At 45.6% G+C, this 24,897-nt stretch overlaps 1 protein-coding gene across 3 annotated transcripts in view; it reads left to right on the top strand.

Annotated features, from left to right (window-relative positions):
* Positions 1-16,686, top strand: part of SDK1 (sidekick cell adhesion molecule 1) — a 378,509-nt gene extending 361,823 nt beyond the window's left edge. For all 3 annotated transcript variants that reach the window (XM_085074532.1, XM_085074531.1, XM_085074533.1), the window contains 5 exons: positions 1,816-1,980; positions 4,676-4,813; positions 6,739-6,859; positions 7,067-7,196; positions 13,750-16,686. In XM_085074532.1, the coding sequence (XP_084930658.1) occupies positions 1,816-1,980; positions 4,676-4,813; positions 6,739-6,859; positions 7,067-7,196; positions 13,750-14,025 (830 nt within the window). In that variant the 3' untranslated portion in view covers positions 14,026-16,686. The remainder of the gene's footprint in view (positions 1-1,815; positions 1,981-4,675; positions 4,814-6,738; positions 6,860-7,066; positions 7,197-13,749) is intronic.
* Positions 16,687-24,897: the final 8,211 nt, after the last annotated feature.

Raw genomic sequence — 24,897 nt, 5'->3', positions numbered from 1 at the left:
TTTCTGCACTGTGCACTCTGATAGGTTTGAGAAAATGAGTGAGGAAGTGTGTGTCTGAGCAGTTGTGTTTGTTGTAATGAGTGCTGAACATTCACTTTTATTGTTGCTTTTTCTTCCCCTATTTAAGTGGCTTTCAATGCAAACAAATTGCTTTTCAGACAATTCACAATGGGCTCAAATTCTCTTATTGCTGTTTACAAATGTGTTTATGAAAGCTTAGGCAATTCTAGCAAATATGGCAATATTTTATAGTCGTGAGATGCATCTTCTGAGTATCGGTGGCTGCAACAATCCAACTTTGAAAATGCATCCCTCACTCTACCCTCTTCAGAGAAACTAAATCCCAAACTCCCTTTTTATGACATTGTAACTTTATGTGGAAGAAATAATCTGGGCTTCTATTGCCCTGTAAAAGGGAAGTCAATATTTTATCTCTTGTTTTATAGCCATTGTAATACCCAGCTAATACATAACAATGGTACATTATGATAACTTCATTATAGTCTGATCATGCTGGTGAATAATGTAGTGGTCTGAATTTTTAGCATGGCAGGAAAATTACCTGTTTTTATTGTTCTTTGGTGTTTCTCAAATGCAGCTGGAACAATAACATTCCAGCCTGCTTTTTGCATCTGCTGAGACTGCCAATCCTCCTGACCAGAAAAGCTGTGGTTTGGAGGTTGTTTCTCATTGTGTGTGTCACCAGACGTGCAGCACGGTGCAGATCACCCAGCCAATATTTACCGATGCCAGAGTCAGAATATTCACATGGAAATGCACCTGCAGTGTTAATCAATCCATCTTTGCTGCTATTCCCTGTGGCTCAGGAGCAGGCTGAGGTCCAGGTTTGGCTCTGTTACACCAGCACAGCTCTGGAATCGCTGCGGTGACTCCAATTAGTTTACACTCAGGTAAAGGCAAAGCAAATGAGAGCAGATTCCTGCCTCACACTGCAGCAGCAGAACAAGTCACTGAGGGTAACTCTGCTGCCTCCTGCTTTATTGTTGCCTTGATAACACCTCGAGCTACAGAAGTCCTGCTGCTGCTTGAGTCTCGCGGTGCGCAGGACTGTCTTTCAAAGCAGGCAGATCCCACGCTGAAGTCGTGTCTGTGGAGAGGTTATCATCCTATTCCCATTGCTGTGGGACATGCAGAGAAAAATAGATATTACTGGAACAGCTTTGATAGCTGAAAGGAAAAGCCCAGTGGGACGCTTGTGAGGTCAGGTTTGTGAGAGCTGTGCTGGGTAGGTGAGCTGAGGGTTTGGCCCCACATGTAGACAGAAACTCCATTTTCTCAGAGAAAGTGCTGGGCACCAATTGTTACTAGGAAGCAAATTGGTCAGATTAATGCTTGATTCCTGCCCTCAACATTTTTGACTGGTGTTTTTAATTGTGGTTGGTTTTGTTCCCCTGGTACCAGCATCCATCTTGTTGAAAGTTCATTCCATTGCAGTCAAGTGAATGTGAGGATGCAGGTATGGATCAGGGATGGGAATGGTGCCTGGTCAGGATGTGCATCAGGATTAATGTCATTATGGTTGTTGAGAGCCACAATTACCCTACTGAAATGCTCCCATCAGAATGGCATTGTGCTTCTAACAACTTCAACAGCTTCATAATAATAAATGCATTCACAGATGGAGCTTGCAGGGCATTCTGACATTGGTGTGTATCACAGGGCAGCCTCCAGGTGAGTGTGAGTGTGTCCCTGCCTGTGGCTCCAGCACACAATTAATGACAATCTCTCTCACTGAGCAGCTGGAAGTGCCAGGCCACACAGCTCATGCCATTTCTCTCCTTGCTGCTTTCCTAGATGAAGGACTCTGGGACATGTTTGTGAAGGACATCCCTCGCAGTGCCACCTCCTACACAGTGGGCCTGGACAAACTCAGACAAGGAGTCACCTACGAATTTCGGGTGGTGGCTGTCAACGAGTTTGGCTATGGAGAGCCAAGTGTTCCTTCTGTGGCAGTATCAGGTAAGCAGGGATTTTTTAAAATTTCTTTTTCAATGGAATTTCTTGAGACTGCGGGAGAAGAGGGGAAAAAGAAACAACCGAGACTCTCTAGTTGCAGCAAATAATCAAGGATGCCTTGTTTTAGGATAAAACTGGAGTGATAAAGCGGTGAATCAATGTTTGTAATTACAATATGCTTGATTCTCAAGAGAAAAAATGTGCATGTGCCATTTTGAAGCTTGAAAAAGAACCTACTCAGAGTGTTTATGTGTCAGATCTCTTGTCCTAAAACTAATTTACAAAGTCTACAATTTGTTTGCTTTTTCTCCATTCCTAGTCTGTTGTTTTATTTGCTCTGCTTCCTTCCTTTTTTTCCTCAGGACTCTCTGATAAACATTTTCTGTGTTATTTTGTATTTAGCTCTCACAAATACAGAAGTGCAGTTTCATGACGTTATTCCTGATAATCCCCTGTGCTGGCAGAGCCAGTCTAGTGTGATGCCTCCACTCCCCTCCTGCAGAAGAGCTCACTGGTGATGCTTTGGGGCTCTTCCCACTCTCCCTGCTCTTTTGTGCTTATTCCCCATAAACATGGCTATGACCTAAACATGCTTCCCAAACGCCTGAGAACAGCCCAGCCCTCTGATTTTCTGAAGGGACTTGAATACCTTGAAAAGCAAATTCCCCTCAGCTTGCCAGGGCTGGGCAGCTGGAGTCCCTTGGCCTGTGGTGAGGTGAGAGACCTTGCCCTAGGGGAGGCTTTGCTGGGCTTCCTCTTCCCCCACTCTACTCCAGGTTGCTTTTTGAGCCATAGGTTTCATCCTCACTGTGTCAGCGAAGACAAGGGGAACAAAAGAACCTGATAAAGCGGCTTTGTGATTCAAAATTCTGGAGAGTCCTGAGAACCTGGCAGTGCTCCAGTATCTGGAGTGGCTTTTATCTCTTTGCTGCTCCAGTGAAAGGCACGAACACCATTCAGCAGCTACCCAGTGGGCAGGAGTAGCAAACGCTGCTCTCGCCATCGCGGCTGCTGTGCTTGTCCTGACACAATTAACCACTTACCCTGGGAGAGCTTCCACGGATTGCACTGAGAGTGCTAGCCTTGCTTTTCTTCTTCAGGACAAGGGCATGGACAACCCACTTCAAACACCAGGAGTCAGTGGTTTTCCTGTCTGTAACACAGTGCAAAGGACCAGCAATCATGTCAGTCTTTCCTTTGCGGGAAGACATTATTCCTCTGAAGCAGGGCATGCATGTCCTTGTGATGCTTTCTATAAATAAACTGCTTGTTTGTAAGTTCTCCACTTGAACAGAACTATTTAATTCACCTCCTTTTGATGCTTCAGTGTTCCTCTCAAATTGCTGCATGAAAGTAAGAGGCTTCCATTGAGATTCACAGTCATAAAAGTATAAAGCATTTTAGGCTGGCCACTTCAGCTGGCAGAGGGAGGTATAAATTGCCCTGAATCTGCTCAGCCCAGCATGGCTTGTGCAGTTTGCCTTTAGGATTTTATTGGCCTGGACTGGCCTCCTAGCAAAGAAAGAGCGTGGCTGCTTTCCCCTGCTGCAGAATACTCAGTGATCTGGAACAAATTTGAGCTCGTATCGTCAGGCTTACAACAGAGTTTTATTCAGACCCAGGCTCAGGACAGCCAGAGAAAGAGGATTTGGTGATAGAGAGGTGTTGAGTTGGTCTCCTGGCATCACCCATTCCTGCCAGGTGGTGTTCCACCTTACGGACTACAGGGAAATTATATCAAGTCCTGGCTTGTGCTCAGCAGCTGCACTTTTTCCCAAAGCTGAGGGGGCTCAAGGGAGGAAAAAGAGAATATCACTGCAAGAAAACAACAATACTTATTACTTTAAACCAAGACTGGCAAGGTAACTCCAGAAAGGGGAAGTTAGTATCATTTTGTGCTTCCACTTGAGGTCAAATGGGGTGAAATAACCTGAGATTGCACAAAATCCAGGCAAGTGAATTGATACCCATGTGCTGCACATCAGGCTTGGCTCAGTGGATGGTGAAGTGATATAGAGTAGCAGTGAATGTTGGAAGTTGGAGTTAATGGAGGTACTGAAAGACACTGAACCGAGTGTACTTTGTTCCCTGACACTAGCTGTATTTTTCAAAGATCTACTGAACATCATCTTGGCAAGGAAAGCCTCCCAAAACCTGGAATAATCATGGGTCATGGCATGTGTATTAGTGGTTCCCTTGACCCAGCGAGTGCTAAGCCTGCCATGCTCAAGAAATGTAGGTGTGCAGAGCTGTGGGAAGAAAGGTGCCTCTCTTCCCTTGGTGATAACTTCTCCTTAGCTGAGGGGCTCTGGAGCTGCTGCAGGGGTGTGAAAGGTGCTTGTAGAGATGGCACAGGTTGTTCAGAGAAGCTGTGGCTGCCCCATCCCTGGAAATACCCAAGGCCAGTTTGGATGGGGCTTTGGATGGAGCAACCTGGGATAGTGGAAGGTGTCCCTAACCATGGCAGGGGGTGGTACTGGATGACCTTTAAGGTCCTTCCAACCCAAACCATTCTGTATTGAAGCTGTGATATGCTCCTGTTCTCTGCCATCTCAGAAGTGCCAGCAGCCCCTCAAGAGTCTCAGCTCAAAACTCCTTTCTCCCTAGCACCGTTATCAAGTCATCATTCACTGTGGGGAGCAAGAGAAAATTGTAAAGGGGCATGAAGAGGAACTTTATTTGTTTTTTGCTCTTTCAGCACAAACAGAAGCCCCTTTCTACGAGGAGTGGTGGTTTCTGCTGGTGATGGCTCTCTCAAGCCTCATCCTCATCCTCCTGGTGGTGTTTGCATTGGTCCTGCACGGCCAGAGCAAGAAGTACAAGAACTGCAACGGAGGTAAGGCATCATCTCTGTGCAGAGCTCTCAAGAGCTGTGGGAATCAGAAGTATCTTCCCTTTGAACCCCTGATTTCCTCAGCAGGGACTGTCTTTAGAGCTATTTTGTTTGGCAGAAGACTTGGATCATTTTGCTGTCTGGTTTGGTAGCAAACTGTAGCCACACTGGGTCAGGGTTTGGACACTGACCAGCCCTGGGCTCGGACAGGACAGCATCTGCAAGTCCCAGGGACTGCAGTAAAAGCCAAGGAGTCTGGAACAAACACTTGGCAGATAGGGAATAAATGAGGAATTAGCTGAGACTTTGTTTAGCTTTGTCATAATTCCCTGGTAGATGGGAAGGAGAAAGATTCTGCTTTTCCATGGCTGTACCAGTGTGGATATTCCAAATCTGTGTGTGTGAGGACTATATCACAATTCCTTTATACTGAGTGCCCTGCATCTCACATTCCTTCCCTAAACCAAGCTGCAGTTGCTGGGCTGAGGACCAAGCAGCCAGGAGGTGTCTTGCTTATCTGGACCTGTTAGACTTTAACACATAATGAGCATCAAGCTTTGAATTTTCCTTCAGTTATGATTTTTACCAGTCTCCTTTCTTGAAAGGAAACAGGAGCTGCCTGCTCTGTAACTAGGAATGTCAAATAGTCTCCTTTCAAAAAGCCTTGTTCTTGAGCTCTGAATATTGTTTTTACCTTTTCTTCTCCCTACATGATAAAGTCCTGGGAGAGTTGTTCACATGTGTATTTCTCTGATAGTCTCCTCCACCTGCAGCAAGAAATTGCTCTAATGCCAGGAGGTGCCAGAAAAGGCACATTAATGAGCAGGATCAGGTAGATGGGTCTTTGCACTACCCCTTCTTAGGGATTAATGTAATGAAGTCTTCCAGGCAGTATTTAGTAATTCAGTCCCAAAGTGAAGATCTTCTCTTTCTTTGTAATTCACTTCTAACAAGTGTTAGAAAATCAGATTTCAGTCCCATGAGATATAAGATGTATGAATACCGTGGCATTTTACCAAGTTAATACTATTACATATTTGTATGCACAGCTCATAGGAAGTCTCTCATCTTCTTAGTTTTACTCTGTGTTTGAGGGACAGACATGAAAAGGCAGGTCTGACCTGTGCTGTCAGATATCCATGTTCACAGAGCCTTAATGCAGCACTGAAATTGAAGCTGAGGATGAAGCACCTGTCTGCTGCAAAGTGGCAGCCAGCCCTTCCTTCTCCCTGGGACACAGGCTCAGCTCACATCTTCGGGATTACAAAGGATGAGCTCGGGAGAGAACAAGCTCCTGCTAGATTTGAGCACAAGAAATAATATCCTGTGCTGTGTTTTCCTTCTTCTTCCTGTCCCATCCTTGTTCCTGCCTTACATTGCCCAGTGATTTCTCACATCCATAGCTGATCCTCATTACAGCTGGGAAATCTTTTTCCCAGTTGTTATCCACTTGCCCTTCCTCTTGCTTTCTTTCCTGCCTTTTTTTCCTCTCTCCTTTTCCTATTTTTCTACTTTTTCTACTTTTACTTTCTCTTGCTTTGCCCCAGTCAGCATGGAATGGGATTCACAGCACCTGATTTAGCACATCTTCAGTGGCCACATAAATTAGTTACCTGGTATCTATTTATAGTCAAAACCCAAGAATAAGCACTTTTGGAGCACAATTTATCTGTGCTATTTTAGATAGTTGCCTCTGAATGAAATCCATCCATCCATCTATCCATGACTCCTTTCCCCTCTTTTGGCTTTCTCTGCCCCTCCACACTCCTTTCCTTCACTCTGTTCTCACTTGCCAGTAAGAAAGGTAACGAGAATTTCAAATAATTAATGATGTCATAAAACAGAAAGAAGGACAAGCTAGCTCCTGCAGTTCTATTTGGGGGAAAAGTGCTTTTGTTTCAGCTGAACCTTTCATTTCCTGGCTCCAGGTAAAACCATCTCCAATGTGGAAGAGTCAGTCACCCTGGATAACGGAGGCTTCACTGCTCTGGAGCTCAACAGCAGACACTTGAACATCAAGAGCACCTTCTCAAAGAAAAATGGAACCAGGTAAAAAACTGGGAATGCTGTGCTTTTGGAATGGCTTTTTTCTAGCTTTGAGCACTTAAAATTGGCAAAGGGGGGAGACTGAAGAATCTAGGGAGGACTTAACTGCCCAAGTCTCTACCTTAAGCTGTGAGTCTGGCTTCTAAGCATTATTTCATTAATTCCAGGGAAATTACAACATCCCAAACACTCTCCCTTTGCATTTCCTAGGTCTCCTCCTCGCCCAAGCCCCGGGGGGCTGCACTACTCTGATGAGGATATCTGCAACAAGTACAACGGAGCTGTGCTGACTGAGGGCTTGGGCCTCAATGAGAAGCCCCTGGAAGTGTCAGAGTCAGAGGTAAGGATTTCTCTCTGCCTCACCAACTATAGCAAAAACACTGCAGATATTCATTTCCATGCTGAATTCTGGCAAGTCTTTGAAGTCCCAGTCCCATACCTGCATCATGCTGTGTTGGTCACTGTTTGTCTGACTTTTAAAAGGTTCAATTCACCAGGCTGTTTGCATCACATCTTAAAATTAAAATATCAAAGGAAACAATGACAAGCAGGACCCAGCCAGGGCAGATTCCAGACCTGGCCTTGGCAGATATTCAGTTTTCCAGTGTCAGGGAGAAAGATAAGTTCAATCAGTCAGGCAGTGTGTGCTGCCCTCTGTGAAGGGTCTGCACACCCCCTTCTGCCTGTGGGCTGCAAACTTGGAGCACTTTTGGGAAAACACTTATGTGCTGCAAAATAACCAGCTGCTGTCTGGGCAAGGTTAAAGGTGAGATGTGCCTTGGATTGTTGCACTGACTGCAGTGTGGGATGTGGTTTGATGTTTCACAGCTCCAGCAAACCCCACGATTCTGAGGAGTGCTCTGAGTGGTGGCAGCCACTGGGTACAGAGGGGGTAAGTGGGGAATGAGTAACTTGCCAGGGAGCTCATGGCCATGGCTGTGAGGGTCCAGCATTCAGCTCTCTGAACACCCCAGCCTTGCCTTTAGACTGCTCCCCAAGGAAGGGGGGTGTATGCCAGCCTTATCCATCTGGCAGAGCTCCATCTTGTGTCTCACATTCCCTGTGCGAAAGAAGAAAGTGTTTGCTGTCTCTGAAAGTCCAGCAGTGGCGAGGGGTGAATAGACAGACTTCAAAGGAGATCCAGAAAGGTAAATCTGTCTCTAAAATCAGATGTTGTCAGCTGAGATCCTGACGAATCGGAACTGACAGCGCAAGAAGCGAGCAGTGGGCCAAACCACGCCAAACCTGACCCTTCCAGCAAGAATAAATCACGAGCAGCAAGCAGTGAAAGAAGATGACAGTTTTCATCTGTAGCTTTTCTGCACCTGCAGCTACAGCTGCTTTTCCTGGCTACCTAGCTCTCACCTCCTGCTAATTACCACCGACAGCCTGCTGCTTTGTGCTGCCCTGTGGCCGACCCGTCGTGCAGGCAGCTTTCCTTGGTGCAGCTCAAGCTGCTGTCTCTGCAATGCTCCAGCATTACCCTCCAGATTAAACCCACAGTGCTTTGGTCATGTCACTGTAACAACCCAGCATTAAACCTGTCATTAAAACAGTTTGCTGAGCATGATCGTGAATTTAGCACTGGCACCTTTTGACATTAATTTCAATGTCCCGTGTGGTATTTCTGGTAATGTGCTGAAGTCTCCTTGCAGGGTGTCATTATGCCTCCTATATGCACTGTTTGTACAGCAGAGAAGGAAGTGATTTTGGTGGGGTTTTTCTCGGGCTATTATTGATATTGTTTATTTACTGGGTATTGCTGTCAAGCCTGAAGGTCTCAGTTGAGATTCTGCTGTTTTTGTGAATGTGGGTGTGCATGTGAGTATGTGCACAAAATATGCCTCTTGTTTTTCCTTGGGGCTTGGATGTGCAGCCTGTCTGTATAATGTCTTTGATGCTTGTTTGGGTTTTTTTGTGGTGGGGAGTGCTTTTAGTAATGAAATGTTAATATGCTCCCAATAGAGGTAGCAGTAGGAGATGCTGCCTTTTGATCAGCCTGAAAATGCTGTTTATGTTGGCAGGTGCAGACAGGAGGTGAGGGTGGGTTGAGGCAGAGATGGGCAGAGATGATTGACCACTCTCTTTTCAAGTGTTCTGTACCTATTAGCTCTTCCTGTTTGTCTTTTATTTTCTTTTTGTTTCTGTTCTCAAAGGATAACTTAACAGACAAGCTCTGTTTTCTGAGAGTTTCAGATTTTCCATCTGTCTTAGTAGGCAGAGATGTTTGCCATTATATGAAGAGTTAAAGATAACTTCTCATATAAGAGCTCTGCCCAGATTTGGTCCTCTGCACCAAAGGGTCCTGATGCTGTTTTCCTCTCATACATCTGTGTGGATCTCAAATTCCACTTAATGTGATGCACAGCAGGGCAGGCAGGGCCAAAACCTGTGCCTTTGCCTTCAATCCACTTGTCACCGTGTTACTGCTTAGTCTCACACCCGTTGCCTGAGGTGTCAGGATTTTATGTGGAGAAGAAGGAAGCTCACTTGGCTTCAAGTCTCCTGGGGTTTACTGAACATGAAGAACTCTTGGGCTGACTGACTGCACTTAAAACACAGCTGCCTGGGAGTGCTCCTCCCTGCTCCCTCATGGAGAGGAGAGCCACAGAGAGACAAAGAGGAGATCAAGTAGGACTCTTAATATTCATAAATCAAGTGGTGAACTTACTCCATGTCATGAAAGCCAAGCACCAGTACTGTTAATGAGGTTAAAGAAGTTTAATTGGCAGGTACAGAGCAGGAGACTGCTATGAGTGTAAATTCTAAATGATTAATAATAATAGGCTTTTAGTTAATGAGTCAAGTGGACAAGGCTCTGGACAGATAATCTGAAAAAATTTGGTGTTCACCATGTAGAGAAATTTGATGATGTATCTGCTGTGTCATCCAGCTAAGGAGAGGGGAGGCTGGTGCATGTTTGTGTGTTCTCAAATATCCTTGTGGTCTCCCAGAAACTCTTTCCAGGAGAAAATACTCTTACAGGTTGTACACATTATCAGTCAGTGCTGGATGCTGGCAACGCTCTGATCTTCCCACTGCTCTCTGCAGTCTGACTGGCTTTGGCTTTTTCAGCTCAGTAGGAATATATTCATTTCCACTTAACACTTCGGAGGGAATAGGGTTTAACTTGTTGCCAGTAAAGCTCTCCAGTGATTTTGACAAGTTGGGCACTATGTGGAAACCAGCTGCAGGTGACACATAAAATAAGAGTGAATTCCCATGTCCAGATAAGTATTTGTGTACTGGATTACCTTGTCTCTTTTACAGCATATTTATTTAACGCCAACCAAAAAAAAGCAGCTGCCATCTACATTTTTAGAAGTAATCTTATAAGGCTGTTTCTTTTGTAGTAACTTTAAAAAAAAAAAAAAGGATAACTGGAACTGTTATCAAATTTATTATCAAATTTCCCACTGACTAAGCCAGCCAACTCTGCTGTCTGACTTGCCTCTGAGCAGCACTTGTGCATTTTGTGCTATCAAAAATATACCTAAATGGCCTCTCATTTTCTGTATTTGTTGTTTCATAGGCATCCATGCACCTTTGGTTGACAGTCTGTAATGTCACCACACACCCAATCAGGCTCCAGCCTATGGAGGTTTCCAAGGTAACACAGCCACAGTCACAGGGAAAGGAGAAAACCAAAAACAAAGCAAAAAGCCTTGAAGCATTTCTATTTACTCAATAGTTTAAAAACCACTAAAAAGTAATCCTCTAGTATAAGCTGTCTGTATTGTCATGCTAAACAGGTTTATCTTCTTGATTTTCGGGGCTGTGAAATGCCAGTTTAGAGAATTCCTTGCTGATAAGGGTGGTTATTGGAGTCTTGCTGGGAGCAGACCTTAGGAGGTACTTCAGAAACACGGACAAAATAGTCAGTTCCTGCCTGTTCTGAAAGAAACACAGAAAAAACATGTTGTATCAACACTAACAAGCAGGTTATCCTTTCCAGCATCAGTCCTGATGATGGCGAAAGGCTGAAGTTACTGCAGCTATATATGTTTCATGACAGTTCCTTCTGAAAGATACTGGCCTTATTTACACCAAATTAGTGTTCCCTTTCAGTTGGTATAATGGACTAATTAGTGAACAGATTATCAGCAGGTGGTATTGTTTCAAATTCCCTCTTTCAGTTCATTGCAAGTCTAAGTGTCACTGTATTTCAAACAGCAGCAGCCCATCTAAAAATGTTCCCTGGATTCTTCCTCTTTATTATGTTGACTTCTGGCAATCTTGAAAGAACTTGGCTTAGGAACAGAAATTATATTAGTTTTTTGAGTGAGTATTTTTTTGCTGGTGATGGACAGAACTGAAATGGCTGCATCAGTACTATTACACCTATAAAGTCGTGTCACATGCTTCTGGCTACAGCTTCTTTGCATTTCTCCTTAGGGCTTCCAGCCTCTTAGTTGGCTTTATGATCCTCTGTGTCTGTGGAGACATCAGGAAGACTCATAAAGAGCCACTAGAAGTTTGTGGGTTTTTTTTCTCCTCACACTTATGCCACCTCAGCTCAGCTGTGATCCCTCTTCAGCAGGGTTTGTTTCCTTGGGGGTGGCTGAGTGTGTCTGAGTCAGTAAAAGTGATGGTGGATTGGGGAAGGACAGGGCAGGGCAGGGCAGTGCCTCATGCCTTTGATGGAGAGAGCACATCCATGGCAGCTGGAGGAGTTCAGACCTGGAGGTGCTGCTTCTCCTAAGTGACCCATAACCATCTGTCCCCCCTCAGGATGCAGAGACTTTTCTTCTAGATGCCTATGCCATCCCTCAGCTTCCCAGGCATTCACCTCAAAATTACACTATGGGCATGCAGCATAATGTTTGGAGATTGATGCAGAGTGCAATAACTTGTTTCCTGCTGAGTGCAGAGGGAACCAGGCTTTGGGGGGTTTTGGTGAAGCTGGCTGTGGCTGCAGCTGAGGACCAGCCTCGCTGAGCCCTTGCTGCCAGCCCTGCCACGCTGCAGCCATCCGTGGCACTCCTGCTGGAGCCCCTTGCAAAAACAGACAGGGCAGTGCTGGCAGGATGCTCCTGGCAGCGGTGCCAGGACTCTGGGAGCTGCTCTCTGCACCCACTGGCTGTGAAGTTGTTCAAATCTGGGGATATTCCAGGAATGCTGCAAAAACCACCTGTTCAGGAAGGTCTTTGGAGGGAGTCGGGTGTTGGCTTCGCAAGCCTGGCAGCTGGTGCAAAGGAGTGTTTTTCTAGGAGATAGGCTTGCTGTGTTCCTTCTGGAATAATTATTAAGTGCTGGTAGGGCTTTGTTGTATTAGTAATTACTCGTCAAGGCACCTGAAGCTTTTCATTCTTAAAAATCAAACAGTACATAATTCCTAAAGAGCCAAAGCCTGGGTAACGGTGGAAGGGAAGTTTTGCAAAGCTGTAAAGAGCTGCTTTGCTCACTTTTGGAAAGCCCTGGGAAAAATTTCTCGGCTCTGTCCATCATCCTCTGCGCTGGAAAATGGGCACAGAATAGTATTGAAGCAGCTAGCTAAGCAAAGAAGTGGGATGATGGATGCTGTGCCCTTTTCAAACGCTGGTTCGCAAGGCATTTGAGGATTGTTCTTCAGAGACCATTAAAAAGGAGCTTTAGAGGAGGAGAGACAAGTTTTGTGGCAGGCAGGATCAAGAAGGATGTGTGTTTGCTGGGTGGTGTCATAGATGAGAACCACACCAACCTTTTGAAACTAATTGCAGCAGCGAACAGTGACGAGCTGCACTTACCTGTCTCTCCTGTGTGTCTTAGGCAGCTCCTACTTCGATATTTAATTGCCTTTCAAATTGGCTATGCAGATTATTGAGGAGGAGAGGGAAAGGAATAAAAGCTTTTGCATGGTCTAAGTGGATTTGAAGGAAGGCATGAGATCTGGAAATGCCTGGGTAAATGTTTGCATGCTGGATGGGATGGGGCTGTTACAGGTGGGAACATTAGTGGGAACAGAAGGAAAATGTGCACTGAGATTCCACAGCCAAGGCTTTGCCGTGGTCCCTGCGCTCGGCAGAGATGTCCAAACCCTCTATGATTCGTCCAGCTGCATCCCAGCAGCAGCACTTCAGAGGAGGGGCAGCTGCACAGAGCTTATCTGCTTACATCTCAATAGAGCTCCTGCTCGATACTGATGGGAGCTTTGAAACTATCCAGCCACCGCGCATAAATGTTTGAGGGGTAAGATCCGCTCTGAGTGCAGAGCTGAGCCTGACTCATCCCCAGAAAGCAGCCCCTCCTGCCTGGCAGCTCTGATTTTCCAGATTTTCCATTCTCTTTCTTCTGTCGCCACTGGTTGTGTACCTTGTACCACCAATAATCAGCTGGAACATGCAGATAGAGTTGTTTGCCTGTAAAAAAGTCTAATTTTACTTAACTCCCTTCCAGTTATATACCTCAATACTTAACCGGGCTTGCAAACCACACCCAGAGTCCTGTGCAGCTGGCCTGGGTTGTCCACCCCAAACCTCAGCCCATCTGGCTAACAGGAGTGTGTTTGTGTGGAAGGCATTCCTGCTGTCCTTGCATCAGAAGAGAGATGCTCAGTTGTAATTGCAATATTTCTGGTTGTAACTGAAAGCTGTTTGTTTTCTCTCTACACTTCCCTGCAGCTTGTGCCAAAGCAGGAGATCCTGGCTGCCCCTGCACCATTCTGCAGGGAATTAGAAGGGATTTCTGTGTCACTTATCATCAGAGGACTCTCCCTCTAGCAGCAAAGTCTGGCTAAAGCAGAGCACAGTGCTCTTGTACCACACTTGGACTGCCATCCCTCTTACCTTAGCATTACAGCTTTAGTCAGCTGCTGATGCTAAACTTGCCTCTCATTTCTTTGCGAGCAGAACAGTTTGAAAAAACCATCGATGCTACTGACCCATTTTTTAATTCTGTTTTTCCTGATGCCGCAGGTCACCGACTCAGATTACGAGGACGAGTTGCCCAAGCACTCCTTTGTGAACCACTACATGAGCGACCCCACCTACTACAACTCGTGGAAGCGGCAGCAGAAAGGGGTGAAGCAGCACCCAGCATCCTACAGATACGAGGAGTGCACGGCCAGCGAGACAGAACCCTATTTCCAGACTGTCATCACGACACAGAGCTCAGGAGGGGTGTACACCCCAACGGGACAGCCCGCGCCCGGCTCCCGGACTCCAGTGACAGGATTCTCGTCCTTTGTCTGAGGCGGGGCTTGGGGACACGGCGGGACAGCCGCAGTGACAATGTGTGCGTGGCCAGGGCGCTGAACTGTGGGGGACTTCTCTATCAGGGTAGAGACGGATGGGAACACACCTGAGGCTGGGTTGGTGTTTGGTTTGGTTTGTTTGGGTTTTTTTGGTTTTTTTTTTTTTCTGAAGACAATCAACTCTATAAAAACACGGAGCTGAACTAGCTGAACCTTTGTTTAAGAAAAAAAAAAGAAAAAAAAGGAATTCCGAACAGTGATGATTTTAACCACTTGTGAATAGTAGGGGTTTTTTAACTGCTTTTTGTAACACTGCTTCAGGAAGCAGCTCCCATGCCCTTCTCCTTCCCTCTTTCTTTCTCTCCCCTCCTCCTGTCCCACCACTCCCAAACAAGCAGGTGAATTCCCTAGATGCAATGAGTGACTTTGTGATGTGATTTGAAGAGAAAACATAAAACCTCCCAGGCTCCTTTTTCTTCCTTTTTCTCTACTCTTTTTTTTTTTTTTTCTTTTTGATTTTTCTCTGTCATCAGGGTCAAGTAGAAAAACACAGAAAAGGGACACATTTTTAGGTAAGAAGCAGACACCTCCTCTCTTCTCCTTGCTGCTCCACACAGTAGGAGCACTGGCTGATCAACGTAGGCTCAGATGTGTCACTGTGTCTGCTCTAAGCTCACTACTGGTGTATTTACATTGAATTACTGACCTGCTTTTCTTTCTTCTTCAAATGGGACCTGCTGCATTCTGTAAATATTCCAACTCCAGGGCCTTTGGAAGAGGAGATGGCTCAAAAGAGCAGTGTAGGCAGTGGTGGGTGAAGCAAGTGGGAAGAATTCAGATGCAAGGTCAGTTTATTTTTGGTGTTGCTCTAATCCTCCTTGTGGACTGCATGTACCATTTGAATCAGTCATTTTTAAAAGTCAAAGGACACAACCCAGCAAGCCAGAGGATTTTTCAATTAAAATTGCAGTGACAACCTAGAGAGTTTACTAATTGATGAGGGGTTTGATCATCAGAGTTACCATGCCCTGCCAACAGAAATTGAGCATCCTTTTTCACCCAGACTCTGCAGTTCTGTTTACTGGTCTGTAAAAAAGTACACAGTGGCAGGGTTTGTTTGATTTTTATTTTTTTAGTACAAAGGCACACCACACAGACTTGGTGCGTTTTGGTGTCCACAGGTGCCTTTTATTGATTCTTCAGCTTCATATCTGGGAGAAGCAAAAAAGTGTCTCCAAATAAAGCTAACCAGGTTTTTCAGGCACTGGGGTCATGAATTACCTTGTGCACATTTACAGCCTGCTTAGTGCACTTGAAACTATGGCCTTTGGAAAGAAAAGAGGAGGTTTTTAGTTTATTTTCCATCCTTTTGTACAGCTCATTTTTTGTTGTCTTCTTTTCTGTCCTTTTTCTGAGTCTATCATGTTTAGCAGCAAGTTCTTTACTCACAAGGAAGTTGTCAGGCATTGAAAGAATCCAAATCCAGCCCTTGGTCGCAGCAACAGTCCTGGGTCACCAGACTTTTTATCACATGAGTTTGAAAGGTGAATTTGGAAGTAGGTGGGTCCTTGCCACACCAGCATCTGGCATTTCCTTCCAGGTGGATAAGCCAGGAAAATTGGTGCTTGCCAGTGTCCTGTGTCAAGGCACATGTGGACATTGTTACTATGGAAAATTGTCCCTGTCCTCTGAAGGGATGGGGGACATCTGTGGCAGGGGGAGGTGGCATCTTCAAAGCAGGTTGTTGAAACCAGGGGGCCTGTTAGGAGTACCCTGGTGGCACCTCAGCAAAACAGTTGAGGTCCAAGGGCCAGCTCAGCCTTGCTGTCACCTTTCAGTGCCTCTTGGACAGGGCAAACAATCTCAGAACTGCTTTTACTCTTCAGCACTGCTGCTCTTGGTGCATGCAGACTCTGCATAGCTTTGGCACTGGATTGTTCCTCTCCAAAGGTTCCAGGAAGAAAAAGTTCAAAACCAAAAACTCCAGTGGGTGTGTGCAAGGGCTTTTGAGTTTGGGATAATTATCTGCAGCTCATTAGATGGCAAGGGAGTCGCAAAGACACGGCTGAGCCAAAACCCTGTGAGTCATCCCCTCTCTGCACCTGGGTAGGATGTGTGTGGGATGGAGAAGGGGCTCCAAAGAGGATGACTTGGAGTGTGCTGTGAAGAGGAATGCAAAGCAAACAAAAAACCCACTGCCTTCTGTGCACTTTGACTGTTCTCTTAAGCCATATGGACTTTGCTTTAATTACTGAACTGCCAAAATTTGTTTTCAGTCTGTTTTTTGTTTCTTAGACAAAATTATCTATGTGACTTTTCTGATTTGTTTTCCTTTTCCTTTGTCATTTCCTGCATCAGATTACATATTTTAAGCACATTGTTTTTATACATTTGACATAGCAATGCAACTGCTTTTGGAATTTTAATGGCGCTTATCCAACAGGTGTAAGAGGTAGTGCTGCAGGAGGAGCCCTTCAAGGACCACTGAGGACATAGGGATGTAAATTAGTAGGAAGTAGATGGAACACCGAAGGCTTTGCTCCAAAGGAAAGCATAGTGTGAGTAACTCCATAGCTCCTGAATATTGCCAGATCTCAATTGGTGTAAGGTGCAGTTACTCCCTGGGGCTGATCTGATACCACATTGTGCAAAAAAAACCCAAGAAAACCATGGGGAATAAAGGAAATGGACTTTGTGGCCACTGCTCTACTGAAGGACAGCATGGGGAGCAACACAATCCATACAAAGCGAGAAGAGACTGTTCCTTTTTTCTCAGAACCAGCTGCAGCTAAAAAGCCTGAGCCTGCTGAGGACCTGCTGAGTTGACTGTGTGGCTCTTTTCTTCTGATTGTTGCCGAAATAACAGGTTAGGTGTGATTCCTTTAGGACCTGTTGATCCCAACAAAGGTGGTTTTGTTCCATTCTCGTTCCCACAGTTGTCACTCTTGGTTATGTTGTGTTCAGGAGTTGGCTTTGCTGACACATGGGTTTATTTTTGAGGGGCAGTTGCAGAGTGTGGAGGTGCAGTGCCCTGCTCAGCCCTCAGCTGAGCACAGGATGTGTTTTCTGCTGTGCAGGATCCTGTGTAGCTCCATGTGTGATGCCTCCACCTTCTTGGTAACACACTCAACTTGTAAAATATGGTTAATAGGTAGGTTTTATTTACTTCACATATCAGGGAAATTGTTTTATCTGGAAGGAAATACTCCATCAGTTAGGAAGAAAGCTCTATTTCATTGCTGTAATCTTTGGGAATTGCAGCCTTGAAATACAACATTTAAGCATTAGTTGTCATGTTACAGTAACTTCACCCATCAAATCCACTTCCATTTCCATCTCCCTGTTCAGAATAGTCTTGAAAAATGAGGGCTTATGTTTAAAATGCCTTCTTAGTATATTTTGTCTTTATTTATTTATTTCCCTTCCCATGTTTCTCAGGTCTCTTGGTGACTGTCACTGAAAAATAAAAGCAGCATCATGAAATGACCAAGGGAGACATTTCAGGGAATGGTTTAATAGGAGCTTGTTTTTCATGCAATAGCCATAACAATATCCAGTCTCCTGCAAGAAACAAGTGCCCAAGTGTTCACCCTCTGCCAGGGCTGAGGTGACACCAACTGCCACTGTCAGCGATGCTCCCAGCACCAAACCTCAGCTTGACCCTGTCATAAATCACGTGCAAAACTGCACACACAAAAGTGGAGCATTTTATCCCCCAAAAATCCATATCACCTGTGGTGTGTCCCCACCCTTAGCTGGGAGCATTTTCCACTCCCACTTTTTGATGCTCTGATGTTTGGGCAGCGCCAGTGCTGTGCAGGTAAAAACGGCAGTGGTGACAAGGGACAGGAGAGGGCACTCCCCTGCTTTCATCAGTGACAGTCTTTTATTCCCTACCCTGGGAGTCACTCAAGTGGAATGCCTTCATGGGCAGGGCAGGGAGAGGTGAGAGCACAAAGGCTTTCATCAGCATTTACTAAAGGAATCACACTTTGGCCAGCAATCCCACTTTTGGGGGCAGTTGGCATGACTGGAGAGAAGAAAGGAAAACACACAAAAAAGAAACTAATCTATAACCCAAAAGGATTTTTTTTTTCCCCTCTTCATTTTGAGTGTTAAAGCAAGTGATGTTTTACAGATGGGCCAAGATCTCATTTTTCCTCTTTATACCAAGGTCTCTGCCAGAAGCTGCTGTAAGAATTGTTTGGACTAAATATCCCAGCCTGTCTTGACATGGGAATGCATTTATTATCCTTGTCATTGCTTCCCACAAGAAATCCATTGGGTCATCCGAAGATTATCTAATCTGCTTTCCAAAAAGGGAGGAGAGAGGTATCTTTATACATACAGAGCACTGGTGTCCTCCCACTCACTGCTTTCAGATATACAGGGCAACTCGTTGGAGAAGAATCCTTTTAGAAAAGGAATTTATAGGAAACTTCAAAAGAAAGCAAACCACTACATAAGAATGATAACCTCTGGCAGAGGCATTAGAAATCTTAAAGTCCAGAAGCCTGTGATGTGTAAGACTGACCAGGATGCCAAGACCTCCTATTTTTACTGATCTCCTGAATCAGTAGGAGCCAGAAGGGCACACGCAATGAGGGGTGAGGTTTGGAGAGGAAGAGCCATCACAGACTGGCTGGGATGTGTGCAGGTTGTACTGCAGATGGCTTCACTCAGCCCGGAGTTCCTGCTAGTTCAGTCACATTCCTTAGGTTGTTTTTATAGGTTGTTGCCAGCACGTGTGGAATCCACACATTATCAAGGTGTTCCTAGAGGCTACGAGGTTACCGGAGGTGGAGAAAGGTTTGTTGGTGTGGTGTTCAAACAAAGCCACACGTGTGATGATGTGGTTATACAAAACCCACTGAAACCTCCTTAGGGAAAGCCACCTTGAATTAGGAGCACATTCACCCCAAGACTGAACATGATGGGCCTGAAATGGCTCCACCTGACAAATCATAGAATCCCAGAATGGATTGGGTTCAAAGAGATCTTAAAGATCGCGTTGTTTGAACCTGCCTGCCCTGGGCAGTGACACCTTCCACTAGACCAGATTGTTCCAAGCCTGTCCAACCTGGCCTTGGACACTTGGACACTTCAGTCCCTTCTGTTCTTTATGTTTCTGTACTCCTTTTGTCCTCCCCCAGCCCTCCCAGACAAAGCTGGCTTGCACTTTGTGCAGGTGTAGAGTTTGCAGCGCCTGATAACAGAGAGCCACAATAGATAAGCACATGTGACACATGGGACAGGTGAGATATGTTTGAACAAGCAGTGAAGTACCATTAGCACTTGAGATTCAGGCTCTGACTCAGAATTTTACTTTCTCAAAGCTGCCTCTTGCCCACTTTAAATGGCCTTGGGGCCTCAAGACTTGACAGGAAATTCATTATTTCAATGCTGTTTGATCACTGTGCACTTTCTTGGGGCTTGAATCACTGGATACAGAGACAGGAATGGGGTTACAGAGCTTTATATCAAGGTGCTTTCCCATTTGTGTCCAATTCTCTAGATTGGGAATTTTTGCTACCACAGAATGGTGACGTTTCTGCAGGTGGGAAGTGCCACCAGGGCTCCCCTTTTGATGTCATTACACCCCTGGGCCGTGCTGGGGCCTGTCACAGAGCAATGGGAGCTCTCAGGTAGCAGAAAGGTGCAAGAAGCCCAAATTCTGGTGAGTTTGTAGCTGGTCACTTTGCCTCTCTTGGGCTGGAGTCCATCCTCTGATTTGGTATCTGCTGTCAGCTTAGGGGTAGGAGCACCTTGCACAGCTGTGTCTGAGTTCCCTTCGGTGTACTCTGGTTATTGGATCATTGCTTTGAATTCAGTGTCTCCTTGGAGATTTGCCCTGGATTTTTGTTCCACACCTCTTGTTAGCCTCACCTTCACCACTCCACTATTTTATATGAGAAAGTTACTTCTTCTTTTGCAAACTTGCTTCTGATTAAAAGAACCCTTTTGGAAACATCTGTGTCCTTGGTATATTTATTCTTTGGAAGGGGAAAAAGGTATTTTTCCAGCCTCTTTTGTTGCTGAAGAAGTTTCTGGGTGCCGTGCCAGCATCTTCATGAATTAACAGCTCAGGACAGTGAGAATGTGACATGGACTGAAATTCCTCACTGTTTGTTCTAAACTGTAAAATCTTACAGCCCCTGCTGCTTCTCAGCTAAACTGACACTCTTCAAATAGTTTCCACACAAAATTTGATAAGTCTTAAATATTTTATTATTTTGCAGCAATAAACTTCCTCAGATCCTTAGTACGGGAGAATCAAAACCCACTCAGAAACAGCAACCCATGGGGCCAACATTTTTATGCCTTTGTCCTCTCCCCTGCAGTGTTGTAGCAGTTGTTAATCAGTTCCCACAAAACGTGCAGATGTTGGGGAGGCAGTCCCAGATCCCAGCTGGGGCACACCAGGGCAGCTCTGTTACCCCAGGGTGGTTGGTTGTGCTTTTCACCCGCTGAGCATCTGGCCTAGAGAAGTAAACTAAACACAGTCAGGTCAGCTACAGCTCTGGTGGGAGAAATGAGGGCGAGAAATCAATGTTTTCCAAGTGGGAGAAGGGAGAAAAAAAAATAGTCAAACTGTGAAGGGAAGAACTCATATTCTGCTCCTGAAAAGGATATTATAAATAATGCAGTGTTGTATAAATACAGGCAGCCCTTTGCAGCTGGGAGCTTGTAATAACCCAGAGGTATCACTGTACCCATTCTGAAGATGAAAATCCTCCCGCCACAGCATTCTGTGAACGAGGCATTATCCTGCAAAATTGCCATAAGGTGCAGAAGTGCTTTTTTGAGGCCATTTGGCTCCAAAGTGTATGATCCTCCAGCTTCCAGCCCTTACTCTTCTCGGGACACGTTTCCCCCACACGTTTTTGTGGCTAGGAATGGAGCATGGACATAAACATGGGAGTGGATGGGAAATCTGCCACAGTTTTTGTAGCCTAAACAATACCAGAGAAAACAGATTGGCTTCTCGCCCTGCCCTGAACAGCACAAGCAGTGGCTTGACTGAATCAAGTAATCTGGGCTTTCATTACTGATCCTCTTCCTGCTATTTGTCTCTTTTGTTCCTTCTTTTTCCTTCTGTGTTTTTGCTCCAGGGTTATTTATTTTTCTCCTTGCTCCTTTTCTGGTTTTTTTGGGGTTTTGTTTTTTGTTGGGGTTTTTTCAGTTTTGGTTTTGTTTGGGGCTTTTTTTGGTAAGCCTGCCTCTTGCTTTTATTATTTTTCCCTCTCCTCCTCTTGCCTCACTAATTATTTTCATTTCAAACCTGCATTTCCCACAAAATCAAAAGGAACTTTATGTGAACACATGGTTTTGTTGGGGTTTTGTTCACTTCCACTGTGCCCCACGAGTTCTTTAGCTTTGCTGTCTTGTTTACTTGGAAATGCTGGGCACGTCCCTCCAAGCCAGGGCAGTGTGGCCACTGACTTCTCAGCCTGGTAGAAACCTTCATTAAGTAGGCAATTGGCATGTTCATCGCCATTTGTTAACGAGTTAGGATAATCCTAAATCAGACGAGGCTGACTGTGTGAAGTCATTCTTCGAGGTTTTCCAAGGCAAATTTGTCAGCAGTGCTGAAACCTGTGAAGTCTTGTGGAATCAGAAGATCTGCACCTGCCTGTGGAGAGACAAGGGAGCTGCAAACCATGGTTGCGTGACAAAAATGTGTTCAGAGGAAGAAGGGAGCAACACCCACGGTGTCATTCAAAGGTAATTCCCTGCTTTGCACAACTTCCAAGGTGTTCCATGCACCCTTTATGCTGATGACACACACCCTAGAAAAGCAGCAGGGGCAGAGCCGTGGACTTGTTCTTTACCCTGAGCCTCCTTAATCTGAGTTTGTGCCCTTTGTGCACTTTTAAAAAGGTGTAGATAAGGCCAAAAGGAAAGTTGGGGGAAAAAGCCTGTGTAATATAGCCTGGGGCCTCATGCCAAGAGTGACAAAATGCCTGACAAACACAAGTGACCTCACCACAGCCCTGCCAAACTGGGAAGGATAAATATCCCACTTTTGGTAGGAGGAAATTGAGGCACAGGCCAGCTTTGCCTGTGGGACCAAGCTGCAATCTGTATGGCTGCTATCAGTGTGCCCAAGTGGCCTTGACTGCAATGTCCTCAGCATAGGGCAAAGAAAACACATCTTTCTTACAAAACAGCAGGATGAGTTATTTTTGGGTCTTTATAAATTGTCTGTTTTCCAGCACTATCATTCTTACCCTACCAGGGGAACATGACTGACCTAATTAGAGTCTAATTCCAACAGTACAAGGCTCAACTTGTAAATACAAACTTTTTCAATCTTGAGTTATTTTTTATGTATGTACAAGCACATCTGATTGGTATGAACACCCCAGAGGTGGGGGGCAGGGGAGGAACAGGGCAATGGGAGTCATCAGAGGAGCTGAACTACAGAAAATTTGAGATAAATGAGGGCAAATTTTCAGATGTATTTATGAGACTGACTTAGTCTGCTGGGAGCCTGTATCCTTTGGGATTAAACCTCACATAACCTGATGGAAATCAGGAAATGTGTTATCCCCCACTGTGGGGAGGACTGGCAGAGAAAGGATTCAGCATTTCAATCTTCTGTCCAGCAAAAAAACATCCAGGGTGATCGATGAGTACACCTTCATTGATCCATAGCTGTCTCCACACCACAGAAGAAATTAAAAGGTGAGAAAAAGATGCTTGTTTTCAGTGAAGGCCATTTCACAAAGCCAGCAAGGGTTAATCCAACCAGGCAAATGCTTTAGCTGCAATAGAGAAATGCTCCCTGTGAGGTTGAGTGATAAGCCTCCAGCCATACCTGCTTGGATTCTCAAGGACTGTGCCTGAACATGCTGGGGATGGCTCACTTCCAGCAGCTGCTGATAGGGAATCCACAATGCCGAATGACTCACAAGCCAAACAGCTCCATCCCTGCCCTCAGTCCATACACAGAACATGTCCAGAAAAACCATCCAGAACCCAGGCACTGCAGACAAAACATTGAGCCAAACTCTGTCCTTGGGCAGCGATGTGGCTCTGAGCTCTGGCTGAGCAGAGCTCCTGGCTCCAAAACAGATTCCAGAACACTGGATTGTTGCTAATGTGTGTCCTCGTGAGATAGAGTGGGTCTGGAGGTAAGGGGATGATGTTAGAAAGGGCTGTATGACACATGTTTACGGCTGATGGATTCAGGGCCATGTCATGATTTTTTGGCTTTCTCTGGCTTGACTGCAGGCTTGGAAGTGGCTCGGCAGAAATTGAGGTCATAGCGAATGGTGCAATGACTCTTTCAGGAAAGCACTAGCTGCTTCATGCAGTGAGGCTGAGCTACCAGCTGGGAGGCCTGAAGAGACAGAAAAATTCTTCTCTTGTACAATGTGAGACAGGCAAAGGAGAAGTTGTCCTTGGAGGAGCTGATGTCCAAGCATGAGCAGGGAGTGCGCACAGCACTGTCCCTGCCGTGCTTTCCAGAATTGATTTTATACTCTAACACTGGCTGTGGCTTATAATTTTCCATCCTAGCTCAGAAATTACAGAGGAGTGAAAGGGAGATGGGTTTCAGCTGTCGATGCTTCAGGAGCATGCAGCAGGATTGCTGGATGAAAGGAGCAATGTGGTCTTTTTGCTCTGCAGAGGTCTCAGAAATACCCAGGCATGAAGCACTGTGTGGTTTTGGGCTCGGTGAGTGGGAAGGCAGAAGCTGGTGCCAGCCCTTGGTCCTTCCCTGGCTGCTGGAGCTCTTTGAGGATGTCATACATCTGGTGCTTTCCCATTTAGTCCTTTCAAGAGGCTCATTTGAGAGCAACGTTTGTAAGGAAGAGCCAGGAATAAACAGCTCATGATCTCGTTTGTGGGATGAGAGGAAAATAAGAAGAGAATTGTTAAAGATGGGGCAGTCAGTCAATAAAAGCCTGGTTATTAATGGGGCTGGCATTTTGCTATGTCTGTTGGAAAGACTGTGTGTTACAACATGACTTTTCCCATAGTATGTGGAGGGAAGGAAAACTTTTGTGTCTGTAACACAGCAGTTAACAAGAGAGCCTGAGATGCAGCAGAGCATTTGCCTCCTGGGGGTAAACTTCTACCAGTGCTCTGCACTCATGCAGGACTTCTCTCCCCTTGGCCTCATTCAGTCCTGCCAGGCAGACAGTAGTAAAATCACCTCTCCTTCAGGGAGGACCCTCCAGTTTAAATTTGTGTATCTGTCTCTCTTGGAGCTTTTGGAAACTGAAGCTCTGCAGGAGTTCAGTCAAACCGAAACTCTGCCCCATCAGTTCAGCCGCCATTCTCTCAGCTGGTCTAAGGTGCATTTTCCCATTTTTACAGCTGTGACATTATCAGTGACTACAGCCATATATCACAGTTCATACCTCCTTCTGTTTGTGTTAGCCATGGTGACCATCAGCTTTTGAATCCCCACATCACTCTTGGCCACCTGTTGCTCCCAGCTCAGAGGAGTGCAGGGCGCTGGCACAGCGGAAGGGCACTGTGCTCCAGGGTGACTGACACAAACACAGGAAGAGTACCCAGTGCATGACAGCCCAGCACTTTGCCACTGCAAAGAGGAGTGGTAGATAATGTGTGAGTTAATATTGAACTGTTGCCAGGGTGGTGCAGCAAGAGCAAACATGCCAGGAGCACTGTGGTGAGAGGGAGCACGTGGTGGCCAGGGGACGAGCGTGGGAGGACAGGGCCATGGCTTCAGTGCTGCCCAGGACCATCAAGGGACACCCTGCCACGGGGGAAGCAGGGTCACACTCAGTTACTCCTCCTCTCCCCAGGGCATATGAGTAAATAGCCTTTTAATAGCACTGAGTACATCACCAGGGCTCCTACAAGCCTTCTTAGCGCCCTTGGGGTTTGTTGC

Source organism: Lichenostomus cassidix, chromosome 14 (assembly GCF_008360975.1).
Source record: "Lichenostomus cassidix isolate B80296 chromosome 14, HeHo_3.0, whole genome shotgun sequence".
Classification (NCBI taxonomy): Eukaryota; Metazoa; Chordata; class Aves; order Passeriformes; family Meliphagidae; genus Lichenostomus; species Lichenostomus cassidix.
The sequence above is the reverse complement of the archived record's forward strand: the minus strand, read 5'-3'. Positions and strand labels throughout refer to the sequence as shown.